This window comes from Genypterus blacodes, unplaced genomic scaffold (assembly GCF_046128005.1).
Source record: "Genypterus blacodes isolate CSIRO-AG114 ecotype Tasmania unplaced genomic scaffold, CSIRO-AGI_Gbla_v1 ptg000156l_1, whole genome shotgun sequence".
Classification (NCBI taxonomy): domain Eukaryota; kingdom Metazoa; phylum Chordata; class Actinopteri; order Ophidiiformes; family Ophidiidae; genus Genypterus; species Genypterus blacodes.
Genome location: NW_027466957.1, coordinates 5257562 through 5284523, shown reverse-complemented (window position 1 = coordinate 5284523; position 26962 = coordinate 5257562). Strand labels below are relative to the sequence as shown.

General features: G+C 44.4%; 2 protein-coding genes across 3 annotated transcripts; both read left to right on the top strand.

Annotated features, from left to right (window-relative positions):
- The first annotated feature begins 2271 nt into the window (after nucleotides 1-2271).
- On the top strand, nucleotides 2272-8585 carry plp2b (proteolipid protein 2b). The gene is made up of 5 exons (XM_076166911.1): nucleotides 2272-2705; nucleotides 6098-6253; nucleotides 6390-6488; nucleotides 6743-6839; nucleotides 6973-8585. The coding sequence occupies exons 1-5, from the start codon at nucleotides 2610-2612 to the stop codon at nucleotides 6984-6986; spliced, it is 462 nt and encodes a 153-aa protein (XP_076023026.1). The 5' UTR covers nucleotides 2272-2609; the 3' UTR covers nucleotides 6987-8585.
- Nucleotides 8586-10338: 1753 nt separating this feature from the next.
- Nucleotides 10339-26795, top strand: prickle3 (prickle homolog 3). 2 transcript variants are annotated; one of them, XM_076166124.1, is made up of 11 exons: nucleotides 10339-10554; nucleotides 15772-15854; nucleotides 22379-22562; nucleotides 22800-22913; nucleotides 23058-23195; nucleotides 23587-23790; nucleotides 23929-24115; nucleotides 24234-24572; nucleotides 24672-24980; nucleotides 25110-25508; nucleotides 25619-26795. In XM_076166124.1, exons 1-11 carry the CDS (start codon nucleotides 10513-10515, stop codon nucleotides 26092-26094), a joined length of 2475 nt encoding a protein of 824 aa, XP_076022239.1. In that variant the 5' UTR covers nucleotides 10339-10512; the 3' UTR covers nucleotides 26095-26795. The 2 variants fall into 2 exon arrangements, with proteins under 2 accessions (XP_076022239.1, XP_076022237.1); XM_076166122.1 differs by having other exon boundaries at nucleotides 15769-15854.
- Nucleotides 26796-26962: the final 167 nt, after the last annotated feature.

The window sequence follows — 26962 nt, the reverse complement described above, 5'->3', positions numbered from 1 at the left end:
TGTTTATTGTAAATGAGGAAATAAGTGATGTCATAGTGAGAGTAGTGGTAATCGGTGAGCACATAGAAACAGTGGGGTTGTGTAAGTAGATTGTTTTGACTTTTCTTTTGTTTTTATATCTATTTTTCCATCAAATATCACTATCAAGAACTTATCTAAGTGGTGTTGCACAGAAAATGTTCAAACCTGACATAGAAAAATCAAAACTGCATAGGGTTATGAAATTTAGTGAGCATGGTAGCATCTGATATTTGCTGTGCTGTCCCAAACCTGCTGTAGTGTGCTATCAGTATAAAACTTGTGAATCAGGGAAGTGATCAGATGTTTAGCGGCGTGTTTGTTTATTTGTTTGGATTTATGTAACGGCATCAAAGTCATTTTGTCGATTGAAACCTCGTCCTGTTTTTGGTCGCCTTTTATGTGGTCCGGAAAGTTGTGAGACAGAGTCATATAGTTTTCTAACCGGTGTTTCTAATTGCACTGTAATCGGTGATGATACATATTCACATGTACATGAGCTGTAGGTCAAGTGAGAGCAGAGTTTTTATTACATGGCACTTCCTGTAAAGACTATAGACTAGGTAGGTAAACATGTAATACTCTGAGACGGGCTGACAAACGTGTGTCCATTTTTAATTCTCCTACATTCTCCATCTCCTCCTTTATCTCTTCTCTTTCTGGAGGTAAATTTACTGCATGCATCTTACTCCTTATATCCCAAAGCAACCCCTGAGCAAATTAGAGAGGCGGGAGGCTACAAAGCTGCAGGATAAACACCATACAAACTCCATCCTACTGGTTACTGCACAGCACATACAGCAGCTCTGCGTTATACTACACCAAGCACAAAGTACGTGCTGCAATAATTGCTCCTTTCAAGATTAACTTCACCTGTCCTACTGCCAATACGCTGCCGGGTAGAAGAGAACGTGCTTGCCGAATGGTGAGAGATGCGTCTTGATTGGTAGCTTTGCTTTCGCGGATCTCGTCTACATGAATTCTCCATCTGCAGTATATCGGTCCATTGCATAGCCTTGGATTCAATCATTTTTTTTAAATCAGGGTTTTTTGATTCAGGCAGTGTAGAAGCACCTGGCTTTCTCTCTTCCTCTTGTCCCTCCCCCGTTTTTCTCTTTCTCCTCTCTCTCTCTTTCCCCTCTCTTTCTGTCTCTCTCTTTCTCCTCTCTCTCTTTCCCCTCTCTCTCTCTCTCTCTCTTTCTCTCTCTTTCTCCTCTCTCTCTCTCTCGCTCTCTCACTGTAGCTCTTATAAATATGCTGAAATGAAATATACTCTGTTGTTAGTGGTGAATGATGTCTTGTGATACTCTCTAAGCCTTTGGATAGTGCTGTGTTTATTGTGTATGATGTATTCATATTAGTATTTATGATAATGATAAGTCAGAGAAAAAATATCCAAGATTCTCCAGAATTCTGCTGTATTCTTATTATATGGAATCCATGTGAAACAAAATGAAATAAACTTGAAATTATTCTGTTGAACGTTAAAGATCTTCTGTTCAAAGGAGTGGATTTTAGCAGTGAATGTTCGGCTGTATGTCTTGTCTCTTCACTTGTCTGTTTACTTACTTATAGTTGCTCATATACCTGTTGAAGATATCACGCATAGCGCCCCATAGTGGCAGAAGTGTATATGATCTAATGTCAACGTGATTAATGTTTCCTCAGCCTCTTCCTCACATTATTTGTTTTATTTTACGTTAAGAATAATGTTGCCTATGAAAATAATCCCCAAACATCACACATTAAAATAGCTCGAAAATACATTTCGCTCTTTAAATAGAAGTACGTGCCACAAACAAACATTTTCTAATTTTGACATTTCCATTTTGGTGGTGCCAAAGATGACGTTTGAAAACTAGTTCCTGACCTCACACACCATTGCTTCCATTGACACATGAGCCGAGTTTCATTTTGTAAACTCAGCGGACTCCCGTTTAAAAACAACAAAGCGAAGTATGGCTGTATGCTGCCTTCAGGTGCTGTCAAACATTGTTATTTCTGATCCGCTTAAAGATAATGCACTGTATCCTCGATGTTACGTTTAGGAGACGTACGAAAATGCAATAGAGAAAATTACGAAGTGTGAAAGCTTTGGTTTTAATGTCTTAAGTGTACATTCATACACCAATCGTCACAACAACTAAAAATCCAGCTTGGCAACAAAAAAACTGTCTTAAAACAGCAACAGGTCAGTCGAGTTGGTAGTTTCCGAGGGGCACGAACGCATCACAAGCAAGTGTTGGGCAGCGACTCTCTTGAGAAAAGGAGAGAGCCAACGCCCCACTGTCAGCACTCTCTCTCTCCCGCTCTCTCCCCCACACACACACTCACACTCACACACTCATACAGAAAGCAAAGCTGACTTTCCTTCTCAACCACATCATTTTACCGGAGAACTTTCACTGGGGAAGTTGATTCATCCGCCCGGAAAAACGAGGGGCCAGCCTGGACATAACGGACTGTTACACACTCACTACCCAGTGGCGATCAAGACAAGTTTGACTATTCAAACGCTGCTCGTTGGTTCCTGGCGATAAGGCTTGAATTCACCGCACACACTCGGCTTTATAAGTTATTTTGTTTCCAGAATGGCGGATACAGCTACAAGCCCCGGTGCGGGTTGCCTGGAGAAGCTGAAAAGTTACGTGAAGACGCAGAAAGGCGTTATCCTCGCTGCAGAAATCGTAAGTTTACAGACTTGGAAAAAGTGACGTGTGTGTGAACTCACAAACTGGTTGCACCATGTAAAGATGAGGATAGTAAGAGGAATAACATACGTATTTCTAACGTTTGTAATGGTGTTGTAGGTATGGTAAGTATTTCTAACGCTCCAGGTTGTCTTATTTTGAAAGGGTGCTGGTTGAGGAATTAAGAGCCTGTGGCCTTTGGTTTTGGGTGATGAACAGAGGTTAAAGTCCAGCTGTCACTTGTGCTCTGGTTTTCTAATTTGGCACCAATGAGCCAAATGCTTGAGTCCTAATGAAAGGGCACATGGGTTAAACCTGTTGGAATATTTAGACTATTTTTAGTATTAGTAGTTTAAAACGCATACAATACGCTCATAAAGTCACATTTCCTTTCCACATTATGTTTCGGCACATCTGGCTCGAGTTAATGCAATACACACACCTACACTACCAGAAATATCAATGCCACAGCAGCAAAGCTCATCATCAGTATGTGATTATAACTGTGTCACTTCCTTGCTAGAAGTGGTTGAATACATAATCTTATTTACATCTGCTTGTTCCCCTTAGTTTCCATTCCGTAGTGCTCATCACAAGTTTAACTTTGACGGTCTGTGCTGCATTTCCATTTTAGTCAACAGCCTGTTCTGGAACACGCACTGCAGCATTAACACGTGATTTGTCATAGCCCTCTAATCACCTACTGTATCTCTGGATATTTCACTCCTGCTTGATTATGTCAAGGTTTCGCTCCCTTGTTTGGTTTCTTCATTGTCACTTTAAAACAAGGCCCATAGATGTTGGTGGTCAGTGCAGGTCCACCGTGTTAAAGTTTATTCAGCCGTAATGGAAATTCCAGGCTGTGTGAGAAGTTTGGTATCTGGGACAAAAGAATGCGCCAACAGCTTAATAATCCATCATGTGGCGTTTGAGGACACACTTTCACACTTCACTGCTCAAAGCCTGTTTGTTGTTCCTTCTTTATCTCAGTGGAAGTCATTTCTGATGGTGGCTGTATGAAACAGTTAAGCGCAGAGCGAGGAGCCAAACAGGAAAACACACGTGATTACTGCCTGTTCTGTCTAATCTTAAGGGAAATAAGGCATTTTTTCCCATGCAGCCCAGATTGCGTGTTTCCTCAATAGCAGATAAAACAAGGGAACAAGGGAATGCACCGCTGTTGGAACTCAATTCCATATAAGCTGTCAGCAGGTTTTGACAGCAACATTTTCATGCCTCTGCAAATTACATCAAGAGTTATTTCATTTTATTCATCACCGTGACAGAGACATGACCGGTCTTGAACATGCTGCATAACAACTTACAGCAGTTGGGTCACAGTCACACACACCCAACCAGTGTACACTCTGCATGTATTTGTCATTTGCTCCTGTTGATCCAGTAGCGATGATAACTGAGGGTGAGTCATGCACTGAGGTGACCTTTACTCTCTTTATGTATGTGTGAGTATGAAGCGCTCACATTGCTCTATTACTGATTTCCTCTATTTGTATATTAATAATCCCAGAGTTTAGATGAGAGAAAGATAAATAATATCCAGTGAAAGTGCTTCTGCTTTTTATCCTAACTCATGGTGAGCAGTTTATCGAGTCACGGCGAGTGCCGAAACCACCAAAAAATGGAAGTAATTTCCTTAGCAACCGTTGCTGTTTGGTATATGTCTCTCTGCCACAAACGGTCTCTTGGCTCTCATGTTCCTGCTCACTATAATTAGCCAGCCATTCACAACACTCCCCCCCCCCCCCAGTCATTTTAAAGAGCAGCTTCTATAGAATAGATCCTCGCTCGCTCGAGTCTTTAAAGCCGCAAAACAGATCCACTGCTGTGTTGAAGGCATAAAGGTGTCAACATCTGAGAGGGGCTCGGCTTGTTGTGAGGGACCCTTGTGCGGTGGGTGTTTCTCTGTGCGACAGCCTCGTGCAGTAGCCGCTGCCCTCAGAGCAGCCGGCCCGAGCCAGAATAGAGCCTCTATTGTGTGAGAGCTCGGCCTTGGCCTCACTCACTGCTCCACAGAGGCAGCCTGTGCCAGCCTCAGGAACACATCAACTACTGATGCGTCTGGCTGCCAGTCTGCGCATGTGTGTAACGGTTGCGTGTGTGTGTGTAAAGGGGGGGGGGAGTTAAGGGGGGATGGGCAGCAGTGACAGATGTAGGAATGCTTTCACCTCAGTTACATCATGCGTGTATCCTATGGACCGCAGTGATTTGACTCTCGCCACTGACGAGTCTCAGAATAAAACACACTGCAAAACTTAAAATAAACTGTAATGTGCGCGACGTTTCTACAACATGCAAACTAGAGCTGCAGCGTGTTACACTGCAAACATTCAAAAGAAATCAGTGTCCAGAATGCAAGAATTTCTACTTTTTAATTTCATTGTCACATTCATTGTTGCATCTACAGAGACAGAATGAAGGCGTAAAAAGCCCATTTATGACATAACTCCAGTATAAATCCAGGTTTTGCTCTGGGAGTACACTGATGCTTTATTTCTTCAAGGCTGGTTGAAGTTTGCCACATGTGAGTGTTGTTTCGAATGCAACCACCCACACACTCTCACAGCGGCGACAATGGCTGTATTGAAAGGAGGTTGACTGAGTTTATGATCTCCTCTCCTCACTGGCCCCAAGTTCTATGGAATGGACGGAAGGGAATTCATGTAGAGATGTTTTTCCCTCTTTTCCCTCTTATGGGGAAATTCGACCTTGATGGAAGAAACACTGAATCTAAGATGAAAGTAGACGGTGATGAGTGAGCACTTATCCTCTGCTTCTCCATATCAGCTTATTAGAGTGTCCAGGGGTTGTAGTATTATCATGTGGCAGGAGTAAAAAGACAATGCTCAATTGTCCGGGTGATATAGTGTCTGGCTGTGTGTGTGTGTGTGTGTGGTCTTGGATATGGAGTGGAGAACAGAGTCGTCTGGGGTGAATCGCTGCCGATGTTTGATTTAGAGCGGAGAAAGTCTAACAGAGGGGAGGAATTTCTATGGTGTCTGTTAAGTTTCATGTCGGCCATAGTGAGATACGCCTGATGCATTCTGGGATATCCTCATCATTCTGGGGATTCCTCTCTAACATGCAGCTGACAGATAAACTTGCCTGTATGTGTCTTTATGTATATTAGTAGTATTAGTTTAGGTTTATTATTAGAAAAAGATGGCTTGTTGTGCTTGTCAAATTGAAACGGCTAGCAAAGCTGGTTTCCTCATTTCTCTTCCTCTCAAATGTTGATTTTATCTGAAGACAGACTAGAGATTGTGGCGTCTAAACCGTTCTTCTCTCTCTCTCTCTTTGTGTTCTCACTTTCACCCACCACTGTACCCTCACCACCTCCTCTCCCTTGCTCTCCTCCTACGCTCTCATAGTTAATCAGCTTCATCGTCATCATCTGTTACGCCGCCTCGATGTATGGAGGATACTCTGCCGTGGCCATCTGCGAGATGATCTTCTCCATGATCTTCTTTGGCATCTTCATGATGGAACTCGACAAGCAGATCCTGGTGCTGAACTGGGTCTGGACTGTGAGTCTCTATGTGTATTACCAAATCATACTCACAGCCATTACACAATCAGAGATGTACACACTCATACACACCTGTTGCACAATGCTCTCCTTCTTTCCTCACACACTTCTGCTTCTCTCTCTCTTCTGTGCAGGACCTCATCCGTGCTGGTTTCGGCGCCGTCATTTACCTCATCACCTCTCTGATCTGTGTGATTCAAGGCTCAGGCGACGGCGCTCGTATCGCAGGCGGGGTCAGTTCAACACGGCCGGGATTTTAGTGAAAGTGTTTTATATCTTATTCACTGATCACGGGATGTGTGAAATATTGCACACACCCTGAACTTTGCCTTTGTCTGCGTTGAGTAAGTTCCTCAGAAAAAGGGATGTGATGCTTCCTTCCTCCTGAGAGAATATCGCAATATCTTCAAGTATTCCCATGAATTTCCTCGCACTGACTTAAATGCTGAATCGCACTGTAATAATGATGATGTCATCTTTTCCTCAGGTGTTCGGTTTGCTCGCCGGTATCCTGTTTGCCTACGACACGTACACCATCTACCTGCAGATCAAGAGCAACAGTCAGCACACAGCAGCTTCCACCGGTGAGAGCAACACCTTTATTTCACACACACACACACACCTCTGAAAGACAAAAACACACTGCATACGACAGCGTTCTATCTCATTTGAAGTGTCTAACAACCCACTTTTCCTCCATTGTCTGGTTGACCACAGATGACAGAGTTTAAGCACCACGAGATACTTGTGCCTCTGTCAAGAACTCAGCAGAAGAACAGAAAAAGGGAAGTTTGTGCCGGAGAGAGAGGAGAGGAGCGGAAGGAATGAAGGACAGTGAAAGGAACACGTTGTTACATAAGCATGATGACACTGACTGGCGTGAATAGACGGGGAGGTGTCTTTAAGAGCCGCGCCTGAGACGGGAACACAAAACACATAAATGTAAAGTAAGTGGTACTGTAGATCTGTGCCTGCATATCAGACACAAAGAGAAAACCGTTCAATGTACCACTGATTGCTCAATGTTTGGTCCAACTAAAAAAGGGAAAAAGCTCTAAATTAGCGGCCAGACTTTGGCGTTAAGCATCTCGTCATGTTAATTAGTTTAGCTCAAGTCTACTGTTTTAATGAATTACTGTAGTAAGAGATGAGATCTTCTTAGATTGTCTTGTGTTTGGGTCCGAGAGGTAACTGACACATGATGGATGCTTTTGGGTGCTTAACGTTACTGTAACTGTGCTCTTGTCCAGCCAGTCAGACCTTTCTTTCGCTCTCGTTCCTCAGTTTCAGCTCACACTTGTTTTATGGACAGACACGTTTTTGAAGTGACCTAATATCCTCCATCGACAGCCATTAACCAACCAAAGACCAGGGGCCTCATTTATAACCGTTGTGCACTCATGCGCAAAACGTTGGCATTCTATCTTATCTTATATTATCTTACGCACATTTTGCATTGGAGGATCTGCAGACACATGATGGACAGGCAGCGAATGACGCCTGATTTGACTGTGGTTCTTCTCGCAGTCGTTCCACAGCGTCATTTTTAACGTAGAGCCTCTATGACAGAACAAACATCCTCCTACAGTGTAAATGCACCTGTGTTTATGTCAGAATGTAAAGAACACTTGGCCTTAAACCATTTCAATTTAAAGGATCACATTTATGATTTGGATTCCCACATATATGGATTTATACCTCAATACTGGAGTAAATGTGCTATGAATTCTAATTTTACTCAAAATATTTTTCGTAAATGTATTGTCCATCTGTTACGGTGGATGAAAACAAAACATTTGTTCTTATCCACACACATTTCTGTCTCTGGAAACTTTTTCTTTTGGTCTTGCCAACACCGGGTTATTCCAGCATGCATCGCCTCATTTGCATTGACCATATATGGCGATGTGTGGGAGCGTTGTGGGCCATATGTAAGTTTCTTTTGCACGCATGAACCTTTCACAACGGTTGTTGTTTATAAAGGGTACATTTCCGACAGGTGTGCATCCTCACAGCTTTTTAAATGTGGCTGTTTCTTTCAATTCTCTTTTTTCAGCCTATGCACTGTTTTACTTGCAATATGGAATGTTTTATAAATGAGGCCTACCCACTCTTGTTTTTATGAATTAATTGCAAATGCAGTGTCTTCTACCCTATTTGACTGTTTGTGTTTTTTTTGCTCAGGTCATATTTTTTATTTACATTTGTAACACCTCTTTTAGGGAGCAGAACATTTACTGTTAAAATTTAATACAGTTAAGAATTTGTTTACCCTGGTTAGTGTTTTTAATATATGGTCTTTTGTGGTGAGTCAGACCAACAATTAAAATCCATGTTTGGAAAAATACCACCCAGTTTAATATTTTGTGTAATTTTGTCTTCTACTCTAGTGTTTTATCCAAGTAAAACTTTGCCTTGTAAATTTTTTCTAATACACTTTACAACAGTCTGTCTGCAATTTGTAAATTTCAATACAACGTTGGTTTGGGAAATAAAAGCCATTGCTCCATTAAACAGGCGTGTGCTTGTATCTTATTTCACTGTAAATTCATCACACTATTTCCAATCTAGCATCATTTAACAAGAATTTGTTTATACTGACCCCTAGTGGCTCCATGATAAACCACAGCTACATGGTGGAAGGTTCAGGCTCCAACTTGTCTTCTATCGGATCGCCACTAGATAGAAGCAGATAGCAGATCATTGTAACATCAATGCGATTGTAATCTGGAAAGTAATCCTTAAATTTACAGTTATGTTATTCAATCTGATGGTCTCAGATAATGATCATATATTAAGGAACGTGTTTAAATTGTTCATTTTCCTGATAATTATGTGATATCTTACACTATATAAAATCGTTATTCGATTATAATTATGGCATATGTCATTCCGCGAAAGCGATTCCGATGATGATTCTGAAATATGAGTTTAGTATATCATAAATATTCTTTATTTTCTCAAAATGATGCGAATCATCACAACTATCAGATACTACCTTATAATCATGACCAATATCTGGTATATTTATTTTTACATGATCCATCTTAAAAATCAATCTCTCCACCTACCTGATTAATTTTATGCGCTCATCTGCATTTTATTCAGTCTCTCAACATTCATGGATTATCTATACTCTCATAAAAATCATTTCATACTTTCACAACTGGGTTAGAGGAATTCAATTTCATCACCTGTCATTGAATGTTACCGATGTCATTTAAATATCCAATACACAATGACACGGTAATCCCATGTTTGGGGTCATTCTGGCTGAACTCGGCCTAATCCCCACTGCTGCTGCTTGCTGTTGGGCTTCATAAAAACTAAAAATAAGTGTTTCATTTGCTTCACAATGTTAATCCGTCAAAAAACATTATTTCAAAGCATCCAGACGTAAAGAAGTACAGTGGCTGCTGACTCCTCCCACTGCTACAGTGTTTCATTCAAACGTGTGACATTTAAACCTGAGATGGTTTAAATGTTTCACATGTTAACTCGTATGGCTGATAAATTAAGGGTGTCGGGAGGTTACTATGATCCGGAAACTGGGTGTCATATGTCCTGCGGTCGGTTTTAGTGGAGTCTAGGTGAGGTTTAGGCCTAGTTTAGGACAGGCGGCTGTGCGTAAAGGTAAAGTTTTAATCAGGTCAAGTTAGCGCCAGGTTAACACTAGTATGAAACAAAGGTGACGTTTCCTTCAAAATAAAAGCCAGATTTCTGTTTTGAATTAGATTGCGTCGAGGGCATTCTGCAACAAAGTTATAACTTGCTTGATTTGTTTTAAATGTTTGGATCTCCCCGCCCCCCCCCCTTTCTTTGTTTTAACTGTGAGTGATAAAATGTTGCATGCAGAAAGAAGCAAATATATCTTGGGTTTCAACATGCACTTTAGCACGCTTAATTTGGATGTTAGGACAGAGACCACTGATAATAATTATTCCTCTGATCAACCAATGAAATGCTGCTCACTTTTTCCCCCAAATGCATTTCTCCTTGTCCTGCCAAACTCTTTAGTCGTAAACATGGATTTTACATTGCAAGGTCAAAGCGGAAGAAGCATCAATCACCATGGCTAGCTTGTCAGTTTCCAAAGTATCCAAAGGCGGAATGAGTCCTGGTCCTGTACGAGCTGCGGGGACGTCATATAGTTTATCACACACAGGCGGTGTGGATATTGGCTCTTCATTTGATGTTTTCTCTTTCATCCTAAGCAATTGAAAACGTACCTTTACTTTGGGAGGAAGAAACGACGTTATGTTCCTCCGCGGCTCTAAAAAGCGACGGTCCAACCGCTCGGTAAGTTCGTATTTTTGTCAAATATTTCTTCACAACTACTGTACATCTTATTGGATCCCCGTACAGGTTTTAGAACCAACCCACAACTTTTAAAGCTTTGTCTTCCTCTTTTCTAACAATAGACGTTTAATGAACTTATAGGCTTCTGAAGTGAGTCACAGAAAGCAGCTGAAGCGAGACCTCTTGTCCCACCTTCACCTGGCTGTGAGGCGGTGAGTGTGTGAGGGAACATGGCCCTCTGTCTGCTTCATGCTCACTTCCTGGTCAGCAGTCTTATGGGGGTTTGTTATCCTTTACACCCCAAAAGTGCTCCAGTCTTTGTCTCGCGAGTTTTTTCGGGCGCACCAGGTGAGCCACGACGTCATAGAAATGTACCTGAGCAGGTTCCGAGCAGCTGCATATAACCTGAACTTATGTCACGTCTTCATAATAATAGTTGACAATATGAGTAATAATAATAATAATACTTGCGTTGTCCAGTTTGGAATTTGGACAAAACTGATGTCTTCCAGTATATGTAACAGCTGGAGCTATGAAACATCTGGCTGTGCGTCTGGTTCGTCTCCAAACTGTCAATCATCCCTTGATGTTCTTTGAAAGCACCATGCTTAAAACAAATACATGTAAATATTATTGAGAAAAAATAGGATTAATAAAATGCAGATTTGAAACTGCTTCTCATCTGGGAATTAGAAATACTATAGATAGTAAAAGTGTAGAAAACTATGCTAGCAAAAATAATTTTAAGACATTTGAAAACGTGACATTGCTTTTATGTTATAGTTAAAATAAATAAAATATAGAAACTACAGGATACATTTATAAAAGGCACCTTCAATAAACTGGAATCTAAGATTTAAGCTAATTCAAGCAGAATTGTTTTGAAATGTTTTGTTATAAATGTCACGTTTCCAATCCAAGTTCATTCTTATTACACTTCGTGTTTTGTCTCGAGACCTTAATCATGCAAATATTAATCTTGAGAATGGAGAAGAAATCAATGCTTCAGGCACAAACACAGTGTAATGTACAGAGATAATTCTTTAAATTATTACAGAATCCTTAAGATAATTGTTGTTTGACACCCAACGCAGAGTTAGGAGGTCACTTCACATTTGTTTATCTATCTTAAACATGTAATACAATCCCTGTGTGACTATGTAGTATCTTAGAAACGTCTTTAAGGGGGTTAATCTACACCAAAACCCTCACATGTCTTAACATTTCAAGTAAATGCTAATGTAAAGTCATAAAAAACAGGAGAGGACTGAAATGAATTGACTGTGTGACATTTCTATGTGACAGAACAATGCTCACTTTGAGCTGAAGGAAAGCAGCTGTTAAACAGTGTAGTAAGAGTTTTCCTCCGCAGCAGGAAACTCTGTATAAACATCAGAGCAACAATAAGTGTCTCAGCACAGATTGAGAGTCTGGAGGCGCCTGGCCCCGCACACCGTCCATTTGATCTTGTCCGGTAAGCAGAGGTGCATCCACTCTAACGCCTGTGACCCCTGACCTCTCCTGTTAAAGTTTAACCCCACAAAAACCAAACATTTGCGAGTGGCGCAAATGAGCGTCACATTCTCTCTTTTGCATCTCATGTAGATTCATCAGTGTCATGAACTTTCAAGATGTTTTTACATAGAAAAGTGTCACTCAACCTCCCTGAGTGTCGACCACGTGGCGTTTAAAGTCAGCCAGCTTATTAATTATCCATTCTCCACATTATTGTAAGGGATCTCTGGCTGACTGTGGCAATGCAGTCGGCTGCTGATGCCAGATAACAAAACTGGAAGTCTGTCAGTAAGTCCATTACCTGGTTACACGGTTACGTGGTAGCAACAGAGTGCCGCTCGGCACCGCGTGACCAAACCTTATACCCACTTAGTGACAACAAAGGAGCTGATATGAAACGTCTGACGCCAGTGGAAGTGTGAGCATGTGAGCTGAAATTCACTTAAACCTGGTATTTACTTTACACACACACACAGTTTAGAAGAAACTTCCTACCACCACTCCCATCACATCCTTCACCTACGGCACAATAGGCCTCAAAACCTGACTGCATTATCTTTTGTGGGAAAACTGAAAGGAAACACACGCGAAACACGCAGGTCTGTGTAGCCTTGACACGTCGGACACTTGTCATCATGATAAGGGAACGTTCAAGGAAACGTAGAACTAAGGAGCAGTGGCTAATGTTCAAGGCTGAGAGTTGTTTTCTACCTCAGTCTTCATCAAAACACAGTAACTAGGGAGTAAATGAGAGGTTCCTGCACATCACCTCAGGCTCAGGGAGGTAAACAAAACACATGTATGCTCATTCCCCCCCCAACATGCCAACATCTTGCAGATATAATCATCATGTATTGTGATTAGGAACTGATTTGTTGTGATTTTGCCCTCAATTCTCTCTCTCTTTCTCTCTCTCTCTCTCTCTCTCTCTCATATTTACTCTTACCTTGATTCAGCAAACATCCAGACCGCAGTTTTATGTTTGTGATTATGAGCTGTGTTTTAGTGGGCAGAGGAGGATTATTTGACGTTTACACAGATTGTTTTCCTGAGCTTAAAGGGGAGAAATCCACCAGTTGAGTTCGGCTCCAACTTGAAGGAATTGAAAGGGGCATTGAGAATGAGCAATTTGTGGAAGATTAGCCGTCAAGTTCACAGGCCACACCCCCCCGTGTAGTTACCCTCATATCTCTTACCAAAAGCGTAACCCTAGAAACCAATTTTTACCATTTGTAGGCGCTCTTGTAACTACATTTGTATCAACGCCGCACACCCGCACTGTCCTCTTAAGGTGGATTATGTGTAACGTGTGTGCATGCAACGTGAGAAAACCATACTCATGACAGAAAACCTTGACTTTAAAGACCGGGTTCCGTGTGTGAAAAGGGACAAGGAGAATACAGAGACGAGGACAATGACAACGACTGTGTGAATGGAAGGCAGTAACACCCTGTAGTGGAGTGTAAACATCCCAGGTCAGGTGTTTCTATCCTGCAGCTGTTTACCTTCATTCTCTGTCACCCGTGATATTTACATGTATAACCATGTAGCAGTGTTACATGTACAGGTGGGGGTGTGTGTGTGTGGGGGGTGTAAGCGTCACAGCTCAGGACCTCCCCACCTGTAAGGGAATAACAACAGGTAGATTCAGTAACACGCCACATATCATCAGGTCACCTCCCATACCGGCTCCACACACGGATCAAGGTGATTACACGGCAGCCGGAGCGGGAGAATCCAGGCCCTGTGTGTGTGCTGTTGTGTGTAAAGAAGAATGTTTTGCGTTTAAAAAGAGGCTCTGGGTGACATTGTTGTCGCGCGGAGCCTGTTCTGGACTAACAAGTTCACGGGCCCCAATAAACCCAACGCAAACATCAGTGTAAATAGTATTTTATGTCCCGCCTGAAGGAGTTTGAGCCTATAAGCATAACAGAATGTCGTAATAAAAACCACAGTAGTGTCGTAGTTATTAGTGATGAGGGATGAACAGGAGAACAACACGGCATCCTTCGTCACGGGACTCACAATACCAAAGTTAAAAATTACAAGAAAGAGCAATTCAAAGGTAATTGATAGCGGTGCGTAATGGTTTCTGGATGCATTAGCAAAGCAATTTACACGCCATAAAGCGATATCAGCGAGATAAGCAAAGCAAACTCCGGGTCGGCCTTATAGCTGTAATGTTCCCCTAATCAAACTCCACATGGGAAAAACAGAGCCGGCTGTGAATTTACCGACGGTTCAGTGTTTTGGAATGGCTCGTTCTATGTGGCGCTTGCGGTTTGGGAACGAGAGCGTCCGGAACAATGCGGAGCAGGTACGCACAGGCTCCTTCCTGGATCACATGTCTGCATTTTATTGCCTCGCTCGTTAAAACCTTGTTTGTGTACGTCTGCTGCCAAGCCTCAACGCATCTCCCTGTACATCGGTTCACCAGTTTGATATCCAAGCAGCGACCCAAACACTCTTTTTTCTCCCCCCCCAAACGTTTAATTGGAGAGAGCGAGGGAGCGAGCGAGGTGCACACTTTCTCTTTGCAACTGGAGCTTCCTGTTCACTGTGTTTCATGGCGGAGTGGAAAACTAACACCGCACAGTCACGCCAGAGGGAAAGGGACGGTAAACGCAGCAGCGCTCGCTTTAGAAAGAAAACATTTAATAATAGAAGAAGAGGAGAATCAAAACAGCATGAAGGCTTTTTCTACGTCAACATGGAACAGTGGAGCGAGCGAGAGATGAAGAGAGAGAGCAGACAGTGTGACTGCATGCAGAGGGAAAGGGTGCAGCTCTTATCCTGTGTGTGTGTGTGTGTGCGCTTCCTTCCTCTCATCTCTAAAAAGAGGCCTGAGTCTGCATACGCACACATGCACACACACACACACACATGCACACACACGTCAGGCTGCAGGACTGGAATTAGAGGTGAATTATGAGGTAGTTGGTTTGGGTGCTACGCTGTTTATTTGCTGTCGGCTCAGAGAGAAGCGCCGCTCTGAACTTTGGGCAGATCCCGTCATCACGTATCCCAGAATTCAACTGGACACACTGGCAGTAAAATACATGAATCCGACATTCAGCTTTTAACCACTGTGTGTTGTTAAATCTGTCAGATTTACGACTCTAGTTGAGGATTATAAATGTATTTCCGCATCTTAGTTATTGAACACACACCTGAGTTTGTCTTTGTTATTGCGCTGTGCTGATCGGTAGTAGCTGTTACTGCTAAAGTGATGTTATGAAGAAGCATAAGAGGTGATAAAGTTGTAGTAATAAACCCAGAATGACCTCCAGCAGGACTTTGAGTATCACACACTGTTAGCCCAGCGTGCAGAGCTTTAGATCTCTTAGATCTCCCTGCTCAAGCACACACACACAGTATGATAAAGGGGATTTTGATATAATGTGGCGATCTAAATATATTCAGTGTACTTGTGTCATGAAGTAATCCACGAGAAAGCTACGTTCAGCTACACACTCCACCCCAAACACACATCAACAAAAGGCTCTAAGCTCATTCTGCCTGTGGCTTAAGCTGAATCACGGCTGGGTTGCGATACCATGTTAACGTTTCTCTGGCCATGTTGGGCAAATACCGTACGTACCTTTTCTCAGAGCCTTATCTTGACCCACCCATGGAAGTGTTTTTTTTGTGAAGTATTCAAAGAGTGTGAGGGTGAGTTCCTTGTGTTTGTGTTTCCAGCAGCAGGAGGAAGAGGACCCAGACAGAGGGCAGCCCTGTATGCGCTGTGGAGACCAGTGTCCGGGTTTCCGCGTGCACGGATGGAGGTAGGAACTCTCACACTCAGCGCCCGCCGGCCTGTTACCTTCACAGGAAATGTTTGTCTCGTTCATTGTTACTTTGTGGAGTTAAAGACTCTCTGGACCTCGTGTGCAGCTCCTGTTTAGAGACACAAGGTACTCAGAAGCTACACTGGGTCCAACACATGCCAAAGTCAGCCAACATCAGCCTGGCAAAGTCATTATGAAGACCTACCTGCCAAGAATCAGTTTGATCAGACAGATTAGAACAGTTAGAAGTACTGCAACAAACCAGTTTTGTGTTAAAATTGTGTAAAAAGTACATGTGTGTGTATGTATCTGCACTCTCACTTAAAACATGAATTAATAGTTTGAGTTTTTGTGGTATTTGGTGGCATAAGTCTGTCATTAAGCATCCAGGCAACAGAGACACAGAAGAAAAGTCTGAATAACCATCGACCAATCAGCAGTCTGTGTGACTCATCAATTACCCTCTGACTTAAGTGTCTACATTCAGTATTTGGGGATGTTAATTATGAACTAATTCAAGGAGATACAAATGTAAAATTACGTAGGGGTGTGTGTGTGTGTGTGTGTGTGTGTATGTGGTGTTTAAGGAAGAAAGACAACATCGCCGCCATTGAAAATCAGATTAACTGTGAACTATGCACAGGATGAGCGCAGATACAATAACAGACAACAAACATGACCCGGCTTCGGGCGCCTGCCCGTCGCTCAGAGATCGGGACGGGCGGAGCATAACAAACGTGGTAATAATGAGGCGGGAGACGCTCCGGCTCCATTAAGCCCCGACAACAGCAACAACAGCTGCATTCTATCTGCATGGGAAAAACAGCAGATTAGCAGGAGTCACCCTGCAACATATGTACTGTAAATGTCAGGCTAAGCAACACACACACACACACACATACAAAGGAATAATCATGTGTAACGTGGATATATCATGTTTTAGAGTATTTACATATTTTGTTGTGAGGCCCATTCCCCATTATTTGATCAGGAGCTGCCAGAAGAGTCTCAGTGTGTTTTCTCTTTTTAAGGTCTCAGTCTGCTTTTATTCCAGCCTCCATCCAGCTGTCTGGGTCTCTTGGTTACTCTTAATCCTCTCTATCACACTAATAAGATTAGGCCTCGCTGCTGTGATCGGGTCCCGTTCCTCCCTCTGGCTCCCCCTTTCTCTGCCGCACTGCTGCTTCCCCCTCTAAGGCTCATATGATCACAAAACATCACAGAAGCACAACAGAGCTTGGAATCCATAATATTGCCTAGATATTTTGCAGTTTTCAGATTAAATCAGTTTCTAACACAGCATTTTGTCACATTTTGATCACATTTTTTATGTTTTCCTTACGTAATGTCCCTGCCACTGACGCCCGGCACTGCATGACTGAAAGCAGCCACGACTCGGCGATTGAGGGAATAAATGGAATGTGTACTCGGTGTAATCAAAAGGCTGTAATTGTATCTTTGCTCGCTCCGTTCCCTATTCAAGATCAAGACAAAAGCTTGGGAGTTAGGATGTAATCTAAAACACGTGTGCCCGAGCCGTACCTCAGTGTAAACCTATCGCACACTCTCATCAATTTGCTCACAGTATTCTTTAATCTGTGTTGCAAACAACGCAGCGCTGTGTGGATTTGTGAAATGACTTTAGGAGGCCCGAGTGACAAAGGGAAACGTCTTCTGTTTGCCATCCAGGGGAACGAGAGAGCTGTTAGTGGTAGATGGTGATTGAATGATTGAGATTTATGGGGGTCAGGATTTAAGACCCCAGAGCCCGGCCACTAATGACATCTTCCTTAATAACCCATTTAGACTCACACCTTCTCTAGGCGGAGAGAGAGGAGCACGCAGAGTGACCACAGGCTCAGCTGCAGATCTTTCTCGCTGAGAGGGAAGTGATCCATCTCTGTCCCGCGGCGTCTCAGACAGAGCTCACACTGAGGCGGGGGGCAGATGGCTCTTCCGCTGCCCAGCTGAGAGCCAATTGAGTTACTTTTGACCCTCAAGGTCCCCGCCATGCTTCAAAAAGTGTTCAAAGTCGCCATCCCTGTTAGTCTGGGTGGCCAGGCAGCAATAACTCCCTTACTAATTAGTGGCAGAGAGGAGCAGGAGAGACCCATCTGTTGGTTCCAAGCTGATCCACTCTGCTTCAGGTTGAGCTTCTAACATCAGCAGCTCGGATTTAAGGCAGAGTGACTGTGTGCTGGGAAAACTTACATCTTTAGGGACAAAAACAGGGGTCTGGACTCTGGAGAGGCTTTGTGAAAGTTAGTTTTCTAAAAAGTGCGTTTACAACTCAGGTAATAGTGACTCTGGGTTGTTTTTTAGGGCATGAAGCTCATGAATGATAGGCTGACTGACAGGCAGGTTAAGTTAAGTAAAGAGTCCTGACTGATATGTATCCAGTCAGTACAGATCTGCCCTCAGTCACGCTGTCTCCTTGATATTTCACCACAGACGTCTCCTGCTCATGAATGCACACGTCTGGATCTCACAAAATGACAGAACGCAGCACGGCATTGCTCATAGGCTCAGAGTCAACCCCACCTAGCTCTGTGATTAATAACTGCAACTGAGACAACAAATGCTCCATCTGCCATGAGTCAGTCAGCGGCCTGCTCAGAGGAGAGTGAGACGGTGAGCTCACTCACACGGACCCTGATGTTGGAGACGGTTCACTTCAAAGGCAGAGTGAATGCATCGTCTGGCGTAATTGAAATGTGTGTAAGAAACGTCCCCCTGTGTGTGTGTATTCTGGCTTATCTTTCTAAGTCAATGTTAAGATCACATGAGCGTATGTTTGCCCTCAGAGCCGTGTTTGCATGTTGTGTAGTGTAAGTCGTGTTCATTGTACGAGCCCGCTATCAGCTCAGAGGAGGGTGGGGGTCAGGGTGAGGTGGGTGGGTGGGTGGGAGGGTGGGTGATTGTATGAGGGGGTGGGTGGGGGTATGAGGGGGTGGGTGATTGTATGAGGGGGTGGGTGGGGGTATGAGGGGGTCGGATGAGTGTATGAGGGGGTGTGTGAGGGTATTGAAAGGAGCTGCGCAGACAGAGACGTTGCCAAATAGAAAGAAGCTGCCGCACAAGATCCTGCAGTTAGACTGACCGATGGGCCCACGGACAGGAAGTAGCTTCTTGACAGGTTGGGTCCGGACGGGACAGCGACAACAGACCAAACTGGAATAATTTGTCATGACAGCAGCAGGTAATGAAGGTTTTGTATTTAGGTCAAATAGGCGTTGAATTTGGAGACGTGGAGAGAAAGAGAGGTTTTGTGATGGGAGAGAGATTTGTTGTGTCTCCTGAGTCTCTTTATTACTGTCAGAGAGAGGATAAAGACAAATTAAAATAGCAAATTCCTGATTAGGATAATTGAAATGAAGGCGACAGCGTTGTGAGCTTGACATCATGTGTGTATTTGTTAGTCAAACCTGCGTGTCATCGTCCTTAATGCTCGTGCGTCGAGGTTGCGCTGAAATTTAAGCTCCCTTTTTGCCGTGTCAGCACAGATCTGTTTTTTTCTCATGTGAAATGTTAGGATGCTTTTCCTCTTTTCTGGCTCTGACCCTCAGCCACAGTGTCTTAACCCCCCGTCATACTGCTGAATCTCCTTCTTCTTTGTTTGAATGGTTTGGTCTTGATGATGTGTGAGGCATTACTGCCACCAACTGGGCTGGAAAGTGAGGCCTTGTTGCAGAATAATGGAGTGGTCGATTGTTATTAGTATTATTTAGTTTCATTCATGGATTTTCTCCTACAAAGAAATGAGGGATTTATAATTTCACAACATGAGGAATCCTGTCTTCATTTTGTCTCATGCAGTGATTTCAGATGACGAGCGATCAGCACCATTAGAAGTCCATCAGCATTAATCATCAATCAAGTACTTTGTCACTGAGTTCACCGCAGAAACTGTGATGCGTGTCACTTCATAACCACCCAGTCAACCAGGACAATCTGTCTCCGCTCGACTGGGTTTGCCATCATTCTGAATGTCTATTTTACGTTTCTGCTCTATTGGTGCTAAATGTGGCACACGGCCCAAGGGGACGAAACTGAGCTCTAACCCACATTAGTTTAATGACTGGTTATCCCAGCGATCCAGAAGAACAGGGCTCAGCACAGCACGGCTTGGTAAATTGCAGTGTAGCTGTGCAGCTGTTTCGGGTTACTGAAGTCACGATTAAACAGATATTTTTAGAGAAAAGAGTCGTAAAATGAGTCTGATCATGATACTCTGCTGTTATCCAGAGAGATATTTCCTGTGGCAAGTCCACGATACACTCCACAGTGGGTTCAACTCTGTCACCCTCTTACACACAAGAGTCCTTCTGGTTGAGATTTAGGAAAAGAACATATAACGTAGATGTACATGATGTTTCAGTCCCGACCAGGCAGCCGTCCAAAACTGTAGCAGCCTGGAAAACCAGAAATTGACTCCAGATCTTCGTAACCCAACTGGCACAATGTTGTCTCTCAATTCCTGCAGGTTGCAGGTTGTAGACTTGGCAACCGCCGGGTGATTCCATCGCAGGTATAAACTCTGGCATCATGTGGAGGGCGGTGGGGGGCGGGGCTGCTGGCTGTAGCCCGGGTGACACCGGGCGAGGTGCGGTGCATCTGCCATCTGTCACATCATACCAGGCCTCCTCCTGTGTCTTCCTATCCTCTCCCACAAACACAGACACACACAGAAAAACAAGCACACACACACACACACACACACACACACACACAGCTGGAGGCAGATTCTTGCCAACACGGTTTAGCCTAAGCTGACTTGCTGCGTTTACTATTATTTATATCGGCTCTATTTGCTAGGCAACCACGGCCATATAAGGTGCCAAGCAGAGGTAGAAGGCCTGACAGCTGCAGAATAGAAACCTGCTGCATTCAATATCCCACAATTAATTCCTCTATTCAGCATTTCCTGTCGATTTCTCATCCATTACCATGTGCTGAGGAGAGAGAGGAGCACATTGTGTGAATTATTGGGAGAAAAATAAATCATAACGCTGCTCCTCAATTGCATTTCAATCAAGCAAGACTTTTTCTGAGGTGAATCTTGCAATATTTTGTGTGTGTGGGGGTCGGGTGTTGAAGTAAAGCAGCTTTGTGCCTCGCAAACTTGAGCCACAACTACCAGCTGGCTGACGGTTATGCAATCATTACAGAGATCCACTGTACACATACAATACAACGCCGAGTGTGTACGGCCACATTGTTGCTTTCGCATATACACATGACACCCTCCCTCACCCCCACCCACGCTCCCAGCCTTTTTCATTCTCACCCCGACCCTCCCACACTCGCTCTGGCAGCCCCAGCGCCAGATCGGGTGCGGCGAAGTGTCAGAAGGGCGCGAGCGGTCGTAACACGAGGCAGAGGGGAGAGATTATTCCTCTCCATCTTCACTTCCCTCTGTTCCCCTCGGTCACGGGATTGACAGCCAGGCATTAAGTCATTGACCTCATTTCCTGCTCGGCTGGCGAAAAAGATGTTGGGATGTGCTGATCCGGCAAATCTGATGAGATGTTGGCGTAACAAAGGCATCAACTGGTGGAGATTGTGCACTCAACACAGGGATTAGGGTTCAATTTGCTCCAGCTGTGTACAAACCATTAATACGATCGCCATCATGTTCTTTTTTTTGTCATACAAAAAAATTGGCTTTGCTTAAAAAGTTCTGGTTATTTTGTGTTTTTGTGTTGTTTCTGCTACTGCTGTGAAAACGGTTGTGTTGGTAATTTGTGTCTGCAGTAAGTCTAGCTGAGCCAAAGAGAAGAATGTGTGTGTGGGCTGGGTTGTGACATCATGTCTCCAACGCAAAGTATGTTCATAAATTAAAGACGCGGCGTCGAGAGAGAGAGCCCGTATGAGCGCAGTGACTGGAGAGAAGATGTCGCCTTTCACTGCATGTGTGTGTTTGTAATGAGACACCTGGACCGTGCGACTGATTGAGGTGTGTTTCAGACCTGGAGCTTATTTTTGCATTCACGCCTGCATATTGCTTTGAACTCAGCCTTCAGACGCTGGAGCTCACATTAATCACATACAGAGACATGTTAGGCAGGCTGGAGTGTTACAAACCTTTCCACAGCTTCCATTTGTTTTAACTGGGGAGGCAACAGTGCAGATTAACATTAACCACATGCACATCTGCCTCTCTGGTCTTAGATCAGTCAACACACTGCCTTGTCATTGGTCCAGAGCTAGTTTGGACGGTGTTCTGCTCCAGAGTTTGGATTGGTTAGGTTTTGAAACAAACACTCCTAACAAACACCCACAGACTCAAACAACTTCTCCTGCAGCCATTTATAACCAGCTTACCCTCTTTACTATAATAATCCTATGTTTACAACACTTCTGCTTTGTTAGGTTCAGTTTTACTGGAAGAGACAAGCTGACATCCATCTAAAGCCTTGAGCCGGGCCCTCACGTGAACTCTGCAGCTCGCCTCTGAGTATGCAAACATAAGACTTTTAAGTCCTCAGACATAAAATGCAGAACTTTCCTTTTGTTCACAGGAAGATCTGTGTGCACTGCAAGTGTGTGCGAGAGGAGCACGCCGTCCGCTCGGTGCCGGGCCAGCTGGAAAAGATGATGACCAAGCTGGTTTCAGACTTCCAGAGACACTCCATCTCTGACGACGACTCGGGCTGTGCCTCCGAGGAATACGCCTGGGTCCCACCTGGACTCAAGCCTGAACAGGTCACAACCAGCGCACAAAACACACACACACACACACACAAAACATAAATTAATGCTCCTCAGGCACAGAGATGCAAACATTCACTTGGACATGTCCTCACAACATTCTCAGAAGACTTGATAAATTGCATGGCCGTGAGAAAGAAAGTTAAATCTATGTTTTTGATGTATAGCATTCTGTTGATACCATAGTGTTGATTACACCTTTATGTGACCACACTTGTCTGTTCTTCACAGGTCTACCAGTATTTCAGCTGTTTACCAGAAGACAGGGTGCCTTATGTGAACAGCCCGGGAGAGAGATATCGCATCAAACAGCTGCTGCACCAGCTTCCAGCCCACGACAGTGAGGTACGCACCGTCTCTGCATGTCAACCTCTGCTGTGCTACAGAGTGACACGGCAACTACATGCACATAGATTCCGTAGATTACCCATCGCATCTCGCAAAGCAGTGAACAGAAGTTTGCAAATTTGTCTGTGTGTTTTCTTGCAGCCCCAATACTGTAACTCTCTGGACGAGGCAGAGAAGAAGGAGCTGCGGTTGTTTAGTCAGCAGAGAAAAAGGGAAAATTTAGGAAGAGGCGTCGTCCGACCATTTCCTGTGACCATGACGGGAGCCATCTGCCTGCAGGTACCGCTGCATTCACACTTTACATTCAGGAACTTTGCCTGGGTCTGATTTTACAGGGGCAGAAGCAGCAATGTTCATGCTAATGTGGCAAATTCATACATGCAAGAGGCAGGATGTGAGGAGGAATCACAGCCATGGTGAGGAATTAATTTTTACGAGATTGGAGTAAGTTCAGGGTACAAGTAGGTGCAAGCATAGCTCAGGGGCCACAATGCATCATGGGATGTAAACCCTGCAGAGCTAGATCAGCAGTAGTGTTTAGTATATAGTAGTAAGTCAACTATAATATAATCTGTATAATAGTATATAGTATATGTATATATAGTATAACGGATCTGACTTCCTTCCCTCTGTGCTCCACCCCCCCGCCCTCCCGCCTCTGTTTTTCCAGTGTGACAGGCAGATCTGCGGCGGAGACATAGCAGTGTTTGCCAGTCGGTCAGGGCACGGCAGCTCCTGGCACCCGCAGTGTTTCCAGTGTGCCTCCTGCAGGGAGCTGCTGGTGGATCTGATCTATTTTTACCAGGACGGACAGATCTACTGTGGCCGGCACCACGCTGAGAGGCTCAAACCCCGCTGCCAAGCCTGCGATGAGGTGACTGTAAACACTAAACCTACACTGTTAGTCTGTGGTGGACCAGAGGCCTTAAACATAGAGCTGTCTCCTTCCCTTATTTCTTTAATTTATGCTGTCCTCCTGAAACACTTTTCACCTTCTGTCTTTCACTTCTAGATCATTCTAGCAGATGAATGTACAGAGGCCGAGGGAAGATACTGGCACATGAAGCACTTCTGCTGTTTTGAGTGTGAGGCTGCGCTGGGCGGTCAGCGTTACATCATGAGAGAGAGTCGACCGTACTGCTGCTCCTGCTACGAATCCCTGTACGCAGAATACTGTGACACCTGTGGAGAACACATAGGTACTGCTTACTATATAGAACAACTGCTTTAGGGTGAAGAAAGTGGTAACACCCTAATCTAATGTCAGGAAGTGGTTTCTAGTAGTGAAGATGACAGAAATGATGTCTTTCCTCTCAGGTATTGACCAGGGCCAGATGACGTATGAAGGTCAGCACTGGCACGCTGTGGAGTCGTGCTTCTGCTGCGCTCGCTGTCGCCTGTCGCTGCTCGGACGTCCATTCCTCCCCAAATCGGGCCTCATCTTCTGCTCCAGGCCCTGCTCGCTGGGCGAAGACCCAAATAACTCAGACTCGTGTGACTCGGCACTGCAGAGCAGAGCGCCTCAGCACAGGCGCTGCGGGCCGGCACAGAAAAACCAGCAGCCACAGTGCGGTTCTCCACTGCAGCCACTAGAGGGCATTAACATCACTATAAGCACTGCAAAAGACTGTGTTCACACTGCAGGGGAAAACTTAGGTGAATATGTTGTTGTATTTATGTAGGTCATGCACAGGGTCAACATTTGACACAATTGACACAAACTTTATACTAATAGACGTGCTTTTTTGTCTTCAGGTGTCCACTGCACTGCTCCAGTCCAAAATGGAGTTCCTTCACTCAATGGTCCTCCTCACCCCAGAGGCTCATACTCTCCTCTTCCTCATATTCATCTCGGAAATGGCTTGGGTCCGTCTTGGCCGAGTGACCGTCCACACTACAGTTTGCTTCCAGGGGACTGTGCTGTCAAACCTCCCGTGGCTCTTGAGTTCCAGGGAGAGCTAAATGGAAACACTGGGCACCCCCTAACTCGGCTTCATTCGAAAGGAACCTCAACCACAAAGGACTGCAGGAACTGGGTGGAGAGGACAGGTCAAGTAACGCAAGGTATGAAAAACAACTTCCTGTTATTCTTACTTCTCCCCACCTTGTCTGATGATTTGCTTCTGCACTGATTCTTATAGTAGTTATAAGAGTTTGTGCTCTGATCGTCTTTCCCACTCTTTCTATCCTCAGTGTTTCCTCCTCAGAAGAGCTCAGTGTCACAAGTCAACCACCTGACTCCAGCTGACCCGCCCCCCCCGCAGCCCGACAGCCCAGCCAACCTCCCACCGCCGCTGCCCACCAAGACTCGTGACTTGCTGACCCAGGAGTCACCCCCACCAAACCTTCCCCAACCAGAGGAGAGACCCTGTGACTCTCCACGCCAGCTGTCCCGTGGTGGGACAGCGAGGGTCAGCTTCAGAGAACCAATCAGCAGCAGCTATTCAGTCGACGAGGAGGACGACGACCATGAGAATGGGGAAGAGCAGCAAGAGGAGGAAGAAAATCAGCTGGATGAAGAAGAGGGGGAGGGAGGTTTTGGACGGAATTTACATCTGCAGAAAGGCATTCCACCCCAGATGGACCTGCTGGGTAACACATTGTCTTCAGAGAGTTGAGAAAATGTGGAAACGATGTAAATTCTGATTCTGTCTTTAACTTCATTTGACTAACGTGCCTCTCATGTTTATGTTTTCAACCAGATGGATCCTGTTACCACCAGCGTAGCCTGAGGCGAGGCTGGAGTCGTTGTCACATCCCCTCCGACTCTACCGTCCACCTGGGCGCCGAGCGGCGCTCCCGATGCTCCCGGCCCGACCGGCCCGACCGGCCCGACCGACCTCGGCTCGACACCCTGGAGTGGAGAGCGGAGAAAGAGAGGGACGGCCGGATCTCTGCTCACGGCCAGTCGCTCACCCTCCAGCCGGGCCAGTGCAAACACGAAGACTGCTGCTCCACGTGCTCCTCATCCTCAGACTCGGAGGAGGACGGCTACTTCCTGGGCCAGCCCATACCTTTGCCCCCGCAGCTCCAAAAACAGCAACCTGAGGAGGGCAAAGACAGAGAGGGGGAAGGAGAGAGGGGCTTACAGAGGGAGTGGAGCTTGAGAGGAAGCCTAAGGAGGAGAGCAAACAGCCTCAGTGTAAAGGACAAAGATAAAAACTGTGCCATCTCCTAACCCAAACATCTGGAAACATGGGGAGAATAGAGACTTTTCTAAATGTAGATCACAGAAGCACAACAGATGACAAAGGGAGACATAAGAAACCTCATAAGACATAAGAACTGCAGGCTGTGTGAGGGTTTGACTCTTTGTGATGAGTGTTAATAATTATATTTGTTTTTTTTAAAAGCATTTTTTACATTACTGATTGGTTGAAAGATGAGTTTAAACCTGATCTACACTAAAAACAATGGCTGTGTTGGAAATATTCCTATTTACATGTAAACATTTACATATGCAAAGCTGGCAGGAATCACCAGGACACACACACACACACACACATTCTACAGTGCAGTTCTATACAGCTGTAATATATATCATACTCTATTATAGGGTTAAAAAGTGAATGGCCAAATAATATGAGATGACCTAGAGACCACTGAAACAAAGCAATGTAGTCGTATTCTTTGAAAATCATTTATTTCTGTGATCTTTGTACACAGTGACTTCAGTTTTGTCCACAAAGAATGTTCTAGAATCTATACACTGTATATTCTAATGTCTGTGATACAAACACACACCTGTACTGCTGTGAGGTCATTTATTTTTATATCCTTGGTGTAGGTCACTGTTTCTCTTTCATTTTCCCTCTGTTAAAGAAAGAGATTATATTGATTGTTTCAGTTCAACTTTGATTCTGTGAGATCATTTTTACAAACAATAAATGTATTGAAATTGTTTTGCACGCCTGCTTTGACTTCTCGCCACAACTCATTACACATTTACACCTTTGGGCGGCCGAAACTGTCAGGTTGTGGACGACGGCATCAACAAACAGAAACTCCTTACTCACACACGCATACACACACACACACACACACAC